The 10,420-nt window shown below is 46.2% G+C and overlaps 1 protein-coding gene across 1 annotated transcript; it reads left to right on the top strand.

Annotated features, from left to right (window-relative positions):
- Positions 1 to 4,349: 4,349 nt before the first annotated feature.
- Positions 4,350 to 10,101, top strand: LOC134529956 (uncharacterized). Its single transcript, XM_063364500.1, has 4 exons — positions 4,350 to 4,424; positions 5,670 to 5,771; positions 5,873 to 5,954; positions 6,206 to 10,101. Exons 1-4 carry the CDS (start codon positions 4,368 to 4,370, stop codon positions 9,466 to 9,468), a joined length of 3,504 nt encoding a protein of 1,167 aa, XP_063220570.1. The 5' UTR covers positions 4,350 to 4,367; the 3' UTR covers positions 9,469 to 10,101.
- Positions 10,102 to 10,420: the final 319 nt, after the last annotated feature.

Consider the following 10,420-nt stretch of genomic DNA (forward strand, 5'->3'; position numbering starts at 1 on the left):
ATCAATTAAAGGAAGCACGTAGACATAATGCAAGCATGGAAGCCATTGCCATCGGTAAAAAAAACCGCGCAGGACTCTACTTACGACCTCACAAGGCAGGTCGAGGCATGAAAAAGAAACGAGTAAAGAGAAAATCCTAAGTTCCCTGCCGAAACGACCGCTCACCAACGTAGATTTAATAAAGTACGCACGCAAACTTAAAATACCAAATTTCCGTGGCGTGTTTATGCGAGACACTTTGCCCAGCAAGCCAAAGACAAGTGAGTGCGCCATAATTAATTTAGACACGTCATCGGGTCGCGGCACGCACTGGGTGGCCTATGTAAAGACGGGAAAAAAAGCTACTTACTACGACAGTTTCGGTAATTTACGGCCTCCGCCAGAACTGCGACAGTACCTGGGTCGGACCACTACGATGTTTTACAATTACGAAACGGAACAGAGGCCTAATCAAACAAACTGTGGTCACTTGTGCTTGAGATTTCTGGCCAAATATGAAGTATGAAAAAACAAGTATATTTTTCTTATATAAAATAAACGTACAGTAGCGAAAATCAATCAGTCATGTCCGTAACACTCATATTGACAGGTCGTAGCTCGCAGCTACGAGCCACATTCTACCCGCCGCTAAATTTAGTCGGAGAATGGAGCATCGGACTCGTAGATTTTCAAACTTATAATGCCATACCTAATATCGACGAGGAAAACTGCAAAATGTGCTTCTTGAAAAGTGATGGAACAACAGCTTGCCATACCTACCGGCGCATACGAGTTGAGCGATATTACAAATTACATCAAGCAAGCCCTGTCTCCAAACACAATTTTCGAATTGCGAGATAATCCAAACACGCTACAGTGCGAACTTTACTGCAGTGAAAATGTCGACTTTAAGAAACCTGGCACCATAGGTACCATGCTCGGATTCGAACCGAAAATATACGCAGCCAAGACCTTGCACGTCTCCACGCGACCTGTAAATATCATGTCGACAAATGTAATACGCATAAACTGTAATTTGGCAAGTGGAACTTACCTCAACGGACAACTAAACAACATGGTACACGAGTTTTCACCAATGGCCCCGCCAGGATATAAACTGGTCGAAGTACCGCAAAGTATCATTTACGCCCCTGTGCTCGCCAAAACAGTACACGAAGTGGTAGTCGACATTGTCGATCAAAACGATAAACTAGTAAATTTTAGAAACGAAGAAATTACACTACGTTTACATTTGAAACGATGGGACTGATTTTCAAGACCTATAAATCAAAGAAGCGACACGAACCCAGAACCAGTCTGTTGCGAGGCCGCGGCGCGTTAACACCTCTTAACGTTAAGTATCTCCGCAGTTTAGGCTACAAAGTTCACAAGCATGGAAGATTATTTAAACGTGAAAGAAAAAGCTCAGTTTAGCGACGATGTAAATAAATTTGAATATCACTGCTACGCACCCTACCTCCAAGGGCCGTACATGCCCGGTAGGGAAATACGCATCCCGGTACAGAAACAAGACGTATATACTCTACCCTGCCAGTCGTTTATTCGTATAAGAGGCATGCTGACAAAGGTGGACGGATCACATCCTACAACTGCATACTTCGGTCGAAACGGAATATTGCATTTATTCGAACGAGTTATTTTCGAATTGAATAATATTGCGATCGATGAATCGTGGGACTTGGGCATTACTGCCACGATGAAAAATTACCTGTCTCTAACACCGAACGACCTGAGCGCAACCAAAATCGCAGGTTTTGGAATGGAACCCGATTTCAAAATTCCCATCTACGAATCTGGTAAATTCGAAGTTAGCATACCGCTTTCGATGCTTCTCGGCTTCGCGGAGGATTACAAGAAAATATTGATTCAAGCCCGCCAAGAACTGGTGTTAATTCTAGCGACATCGCACCTGAATGCTGTCGTGGGAGCACCCGGAAACGACCCCCAGCCGGTCGCAGTCACCGTCACGAGCACCGAGTGGTTTGTTCCGCACATAACCGTCAGCACGAAGGAAAGAGTCAGACTTTTAAGTTACGTCATAAAGGACAAGACGGTCGAAATTGCGTTCAGGAGCTGGAATCTCGTAACGTGCCCCTTACTGACCCAGAATAGACGCAATCACTGGGTCGTCAAGACGTCGAGCAGTACGGAAAAACCGAGATATATAATATTAGCTTTGCAGACAGACAGACAAATGAACCTCAAGACCGACAGATCGGTGTTTGACCACTGTTTTATGGAAAATGTAAAATTATTTTTAAACAGCGAAAGTTACCCGTACGTGGACATGAACATTGATTTTGAAAATGGCGGTATTTCCTTGCCGTATCACATGTACACGCAGTTCCAATCTTCGTACCACGGACGAGAATCGCACCCGATCCTGAGTCCAGACACCTATAAAACATTAGCTCCGCTAATCGTATTTGACGTGAGCAAACAAGACGAATCGATTCGCAGTTCTATGATTGATTGCCGATTGGAAATTTCCACGAAAGATGACGTACCGCCACTCACAACGGCGTTCTGTCTAATCCTACACGACAGAGTAATTAATTATGATGCGTTTTCAGGTCTCGTGAAAATAATGAACTAGATATAAATACGTCTGCATGTACCGTCCCATCATCAGTTGGTTTCAGGATGTACTGTAACATGCAGGGGTTCCAGAGCCAAAATGGATTCGTGCTCAAGGAAATTGGCGTCACTCACGACGGCCGGACTCGAACCCGCAGCTTCCGCCCCCCGTATCCGTGGAAACTACTAGACGAAAAAAGTAAACGGTCGAACGAATGGCTATGTAAATACTATCACGGACTAGAGTGGGACGAAGGAAAAATTCCGTACCACCAAGTGAAAAACACACTTCAAGATTTACTACTGCAAAACGAAATAATCTACGTTGCCGGACCTGAACAGAAGAAATGGCTACGAGAACTGTGTGACGTCGGAGCAGCTGAAATCGTAGATATACAGACCGACTACGGCTGTCCTGCCCTGCGCAAACTCTGTGCAATGTACGAAGCCAAGCATCCAAACGACAAGTTTGAACGTGTCTGTGCCTGTACAAACTCGCAGCTAATGCAGAAATGGCACGCGCAGCAGGAATAATTTTTTTTAAATATTGGCAAACCCGATTTTTTTTGGTCAAATATTGGCACACCTGAATTGTAATTTTAGTATAAATAGCTCGAAAATTGAGCACTATCAATCAGTTTACGTTCGGACACGATGACGCCATTCCAGCCGGAAACCGAGTACCTGAGTGCGAAACCAGACTACAGCTGTATTAAATACAGTTTCCTGGACGAAGAAGAAAATTTACGCACATATACGGAAATATGTTACGGCGGAGTCTTGCATTTCCTAATGGCTCATTCGCCACGCAGTTATGAGCCATCCCAACAACAAATAAACTGTTGCGGAGCGGAAAAGTGCGTCGTGTCTAACCTCAGACCAACAACCGTTCTTCCATGCACCAAGGAAGAAATTCTCGGTACAACTCTACACGCATCCGACTGCACGTCAGAAGACTGTAGCGGTATCGACCCCGGCACCCCGGGCTGCAGTGAGCAGTCCAAACCCGTGTCTACGAGACGCAGCGACCTGTCCAAACTCGTCGCTACGAAGCGCAGCGACCTGTCCAGACCTGAACTCAAGACTAGGACTCGTCGTCGGCCCTCTCCCAGACTAGAACCGGCAACTCGGCGCCGAAGCATCAAGAAACGTGGATTGAGCGTCGATACGCCGCAGATCTACAGTGATAATGCTACGGACTGTTACGAATTTGATTCTGTAAAAACCATTCGCACTGCCCTGTGTTCTGTACTCTCTGCCTTGTTAGATGTTTTGAAGTAATAAAAAAAATTAAAAACTATTGCTATGACTTTTTATTTCCCCTTTCGTTTATAAATTAATAATTTGGGATTGAAAAAGTATTCATAAAATTAAAAACAAATGATATTTTTCAGTAAATTATTTAAATATGAAAGTGATGAAAATAACCTAATCTATAAAGTGTCATAATATATAAATTTTCAATAAGTTGGTAATTATTTCGTCTGGAGCATGGCGATTCACGTGGCAACTCTTCCAGCTGCCAGGAGCTGAATGATTCTGATTGGCTAGAGTATCCCCCCCCACCAAACAGTCAACATTTCCTGCCCCCCCCCCCCCTCCAGATTCCCACAACATTCGCTCCTCCCACTTTTCCCTCATCCCTCCCATTAATTCAAAATAGTGCTGACCATGCTACAGTTTTCGCGGTTTCTGATTGGCTAGAGTCTGCGTCCAAGGGGGGGAATTTACCTATAAATTGTCGTGTGAGACGTCGGGGGCTTTACTTTTGGTCTTGCCGCCGTCGTCGTATGATCGCGTTCGAGTTCTCCAGCTTTACTTCCCGTCTCTACAACTCCAGCAGCTTGGTAAGTACAACTTCTCCGTAAATCTTAACTTTGTAAATTTTGACGTAAATTTTAACTTTGAAATTTTTTCGTAAATTTTCAACTTTGAAATTTTTCCGAACGTTTTTAACTTTGAAATTTTTCCGAACGTTTTTAACTTTGAAATTTTTCCGAACGTTTTTAACTTTGAAATTTTTCCGAACGTTTTAAACTTTGAAATTTTTTCGTAAATTTTAACTTTGAAATTGTTTTCAACTGTAATTTTTTTTTATTTTAACATTACGGTTTCGCGTGTGTGTACGCCTTCGCTGCGTCCTTCACTCAGTCAGCAAGCCTAACAGCTGGCCACTGGGTGAAGGCCGCTGCTGAGCCAGCTAGTACGTGACGTGGTGATAACACTCGAGCGAGCGCGCACGGCTGACGAACCGCCCGCCGGCTCCCCGGCCAGCCGGCCGGCAGAGAGAGCGTAGGAAAATAAAAGTACGCACTAGGCATAGTAATCGTCTGTTTTCCAAAAAAAATTAGTTTCAGAAATTATTACAATTTCCGTCCCGTAATTTTTTCGAGCGTATTTTTCACGTCTAAGATTGGTACTGTTTAGATGATGTGTGCGAGTGGAACTGTTTAGAGCCTGCGTTAGGTTCAGTATTAATATTTTACAGTTGTGATTATTACAATTTTTTTTCAGTCGAAATTATTAGTGCCATCAGTTGCAGTATATTTCTTCTTGTAATAATATTTTTCCCTGGCATACATGTTAGTTATTATTCATGCATGATCGACTTAGCTCGAAACAAGATGGATGCCGTGCACACCCGTGTCCTACCGACGGGCAGCGCGCGCAGAGCGTGTCCTCCCCCCTCCCAGTTTCAACCCCCCACCCATGGTGTGCTACCCTCCCTCCTCCTGGACGGACTGCCCCCCCCCCCCCCCTCATTACCGCCGCGTGTGGACCCTACCGACCCCCCGCGCTCCTGGCCGGACCATGCACGGAGCGATGTTTCCGCTGTGCCGTGCGGCTTACGTCTGGCTAGTTACCACGCACCGCCGCATGGTGCGCTCAAGTCGTCCTGCCTGCCCCCTCGCCTGGCCCAAAAAAAAAAACAGATGCACGCGCACTTGCTATCATAATCAAATAGAAAAATAGATTTGTTTCATAATCAAATAGAAAAAAATTAAAAAAACTAAATACAAAAATATACCAAAGAAATACGAGTAAATTACTATTGTAGTATATTTCGTAAAAAAATATTGTATGTGTTGCAGGTATTCAGTGCTTCTCCTTGCGTCGAGCTACTCCCCAGTGTGATCCGCTTGGAGAACGCCTGTCTGCCCTCTGGAGTCCTGCACCGTTCCTCTTCGATTCCGGTCAGTACATAAAACATAAAATTTTGACGTCAGTGTCTTTGCGCTGTTTTGAAAAAAAAATTCCGATAGCTAAGCCAGGTGGTCTCTTTTCTATGTTACAGGTTCCTGTGTGCTGTACGGCGTTCCAGCCCTCCTCGTTGTGCGTGCGTGCAGTACACACAGAGTCGTTCCTGTGTTCTTCTGGTAAGTTGAATTTAATTGTTTTAATGCGTGTGTAGTTGTTTCTGCGTGCGTGTAGCTGTCTTTATGCAAGTGTATTTTGTTTGTGTGTAGGTGTGGTTGTATTTATGCATGTGTATTTGTTTGTGTGTGTGGTTGTATTTATGCATGTGTATTTGTGTGTGTGGTTGTATTTATGCATGTTTATTTGTTTGTGTGTATGTGTGTGATAATTATGATGTTCTTGTTGCTATAATTTTCCGACCGTGTTACAGACTTCATCATGAAGAGGACCGCGTCTGGTGTTCCCGTGGCAGCCGGCCAGCCCTCAGCATCGGGAGCCCTCCAGCCCTCGACATCGGGAGCCGTCCAGCCCTCGACATCGGGAGCCTGCCAGCTTGTGTCATCTCAGGTATGTGCACCGTCACCAGGGAATGGGTGTGCGTACTGTGGCAAATTGTTTTCCGCTAGCCGTAGTGCCAGACGGCATGAGCGCATCTGCGCAGCTAATCCTGGCTGTAATACAGCAAGCCAATGTCATATCTGCGGTATGACAATAAGCCGCAAGGACAGTTTGGCCCGCCATATGAGAACGTGTGAGGGCACCGTCGAGCACAGCACAGGCTCGAGGTGCATTCACTGCGGGCAGCAATTCAAATATAGCTATGAAGCCAGACGCCACGAGAAGAGCCAGTGCTCATTCAACCCTGAGCGCATTGCATTTACATGCACTACATGCCAGGGCGAGTTTACCCGCAAAGACAATTTATTGATGCACATCAAGACGTGCAAGGGCCTGGCTCCCAAGAGACGGTGCGTAGACGTGACCTCCGGCCTGCAACAGCCCGGCCCCAGCACTCGTCCGCAATACGAGGCGAGTGTGCCCGACCAGGCACAGCGAGACTTGGAGGCGCAAGCGCCTGACCAGGCTCAGGTTGACTTGGAGGCCGGAGGTACCGGGTTCGTTGAGGCGGAGACTGCGTTCCGCCGCAACCTAAAGACCTTAGTGGCAGTCAACAATGGTGCGACAAAAGATATTTGCACGTACCTGGACGAAATGAAAAATAACTTGATCAATCGCATTTCCCAGGAAGTACGTGAAAATGGCCCAGTGAAGTTCAATGTATGGCTTGAATGCGATTATGCCAAGCCCGCTCCCTTCGATGAAGGTGTAGACAAGAGGGCGTTCAAGACGAAGAATGTACCCATCTACGAAGAGAGCGACATTGAAGAGGTAGTAACAGAATGCATTGCGAAAATATGTAGGGAGGAAGACGAATATGTCAGTAAAGGCTCGGGGTGGACTCTGTCTGCAGTAAAGAAAATTCAGCTCCGCTTCAACAAGCTAGTGCCTCTTCGAGTCTCCTCCTACATTGATCTGCCTGCTGTCATCAAGAACCATGAAGCATGTATAAATCCCATGAACCTGGAAGACAACGAGTGCTTCAAGTGGGCCATACTGGCACGATACGTGGAGGGGGTGAGTCCTCAACGTGTGGACAAGCGCTACCACGACCTGGAGGAAAAATTTGATTTTTCAGGACTCGAGTTCCCTACCCCCCTCCACCAAATCAAAGTGTTTGAGCGAAACAACAAAGAAGTGTCTGTCAACGTCTACAACATTGACGAGAACGACAAGATCGCGCCAGTGCGTGTGGGGAAGGAGGAAAAGCAACATCATTTCGACCTCCTGCTTCTGCCGAACGAAGATAGTAACTCTCATTTCTGCTATATTAAGAACTTCTCAAGACTCGTCAGGCCTCAGATCACAGCCCATCATGCGAATATACATGTCTGCAAGAGGTGCTTCACTTATTATGATGAGAGGCCTCATGTTTCAGGGCTGTCAGGGCAGCAGTGTCTCGACGCGCACAAGAAATTCTGCAAAACCCATGCTCCCGTGCGCGTCGAGATGCCGAAGCCAGACAAGAACGGCAAGCCACCTGTCATGGAGTTTAAAAATTACCACCACATGACAATGATGCCCATCGTCGTTTATGCGGATTTTGAGGCCATGCTCGTGCCCATCTCATCATGCCAGCCGGACCCCCAGCAATCAAGCACCTATGCATATCAAAAACATGAAGCATACAGTTATTGCATATATGTAAAGGTCGACAATAGCGTGATCCCAGCCACGCTCACCGCCTCGCTGCCACAAGAGCCGATGCTATACAGGGGGTCCGATGCTGAAGCAAAATTCGTGGAGGACATAGTCGATATTGGGAATCAGGTGAAGAAAATATACCAGACCAGCCTGCCCATGACGCCGCTGACGGCTCAAGAGTATGCCAGATTCGCCGCAGCCCAACAGTGCTGCTACTGTAATGCGGTATTTACCATGGAAAATTATAAAGTCAAGGACCACGACCACTTCAGTGGAAAGTACCTTGGTGCCGCCTGCAACAGCTGCAATCTTCTGCGCAGGCGGCCCAAGAAGCTTGTTGTGTACTTCCACAACCTCAGCTACGACGAGAAGTTTATCATCAAGAAACTGGGCTACGACAACAAGGAAATATTCATAATCCCCCACACGCAGGAAAAAATGATAACATTTTCGAAAAGCCTGGGCAACAAATTCTCCGTACAGTTTATCGACACATTCAGGTTCATGGCACGAAGTTTGGCGTCCCTCGCGTCGTACCTGCCAGCCGACAAATTCAAAGAGACTTCGAAATATTTCACACCAGAAGAAATGTCCCTCGTCACGAGAAAGGGTATATTCCCCTATGATTATGTTTCCAGCTGGGAGAAACTGGACGAGCCACAACTGCCTGCAAAGGAAGATTTTTACAATATGTTAAATGACAGCCATATCAGTGATGCAGAATACAGTCATGCGCAGGCAGTGTGGAACAAGTTCGGCTGTGTGACCCTGGGCGAGTACAGCGACGTATATTTAAAGACGGACGTGCTGCTTCTTGCAGACGTTTTCGAGAACTTTCGTCAGCTCTGTCTCGACACGTACGGGCTTGACTGCAGCCACTACGTCAGCTCCCCAGGGTTCACGTTCGACGCCATGTTGAAACAGACGCAGGTACGACTAGAGCTTATAACCGACTATGACATGTATATGTTCATCGAGGCTGGGATCAGGGGTGGGGTGGCACAAGTGGTCAAGCGCCACTGCAAGGCCAACAACGTCTGCCTTCCCCGCACCTACGATCCCAGCCAGTCGTCGAAGCACATACTCTATCTGGACGCCAACAACCTCTACGGATGGGCCATGTCGCTGCCGCTGCCAGTCAGAAGCTTCAGGTGGGTGGGCGCCGATATCGACGTGATGACGATACCTGACGAGGGGCGGATGGGTTACATCCTAGAAGTTGATGTAGAGTATCCGTCTGCCCTCCACGAGGAACATAAGGACCTGCCGTTACTGCCCGTCAGCCAGTGCCCGCCCGGCTCGAGACAAACTAAATTAATGACAACTCTCGAGCATAAGGAAAATTACATCATTCATTATAGAAACCTGAAGCAAGCTCTCCAGCACGGACTGCAAATAAAGAAAATTCGTAGAGTACTTCAATTTGAGTAGCGTGCGTGGATGAAGTCCTATATTGAAAAAAATACAATTATGAGACAACATGCTACAAATGATTTCGAGAAGGAATTCTTCAAGCTGGCAAATAACTCCTGCTTTGGCAAGCTCATGGAAAATAAATTCAAGCGGCAGCGTATGGAGCTCGTATGCAGCAAGGCGAGGCTCCGAAAGGTTATTGCCAAGCCAGCGTTTCAGGACCGAACCATTTTGGACGAAGACCTATCGTTAATAAAACTCCAACATGAGAAAATATATCTTGACCGCCCTATATATGCGGGGTTCTCGGTCCTGGACTTGTCCAAAACGCTCATGTATAATTTCCACTATGATGTGATGAAGACAAGATATAAGGACAACATTTCGCTGGCGTACATGGATACGGACAGTTTCATCTACGAAATCAAGACGCGCAATTTCTACCAGGACCTGGCCGACGACTCTGCGCTCATGAGCGTGTTTGACACGAGCGCGTATCCCATTGGTCACCCCTGCTACTCGCCCACCAATAAAAAAGTGGTGGGCAAATTCAAGGACGAGTGCAATGGGGTGACGATGGAGGAGTTTGTCGGCCTCCGAGCAAAGCTATATACATACAGATATGGGGAAACGATTACAAAGAGAGCAAAAGGAATACAAAAGTGCGTGGTAAAAAATAAAATTACATTTGAAGACTTCCTCGAGGTCCTGGAGGAACACGCAACAAAACGCGCGCAAGTCCGGTCCATACGGTCGCACCAAATGACATTATACACAGAATGCTCGAATAAAATATCACTCTCATGGCACGATGATAAACGCTTAATATGCGATGATGGTATACACATATTACCATATGGGTACAATGGTTAATGTTATTTTAACCATACCGCAGTATTTATGGAAAAATGAATTTTTTTCCTTCCACGAAAAAAGCAACTGAACAAATAACATGAAATGTTGAAACTGG

Source organism: Bacillus rossius, chromosome 2 (assembly GCF_032445375.1).
Source record: "Bacillus rossius redtenbacheri isolate Brsri chromosome 2, Brsri_v3, whole genome shotgun sequence".
Lineage (NCBI taxonomy): Eukaryota > Metazoa > Arthropoda > Insecta > Phasmatodea > Bacillidae > Bacillus > Bacillus rossius.

Coding starts and splice junctions, on each gene's coding strand:
- LOC134529956 (XM_063364500.1), top strand. CDS start 4,368: ATGATCGCGTTCGAGTTCTCCAGCTTTACTTCCCGTCTCTACAACTCC. Junction 4,425..5,669: donor TCTACAACTCCAGCAGCTTG/GTAAGTACAACT, acceptor TATGTGTTGCAG/GTATTCAGTGCTTCTCCTTG. Junction 5,955..6,205: donor GTCGTTCCTGTGTTCTTCTG/GTAAGTTGAATT, acceptor ACCGTGTTACAG/ACTTCATCATGAAGAGGACC.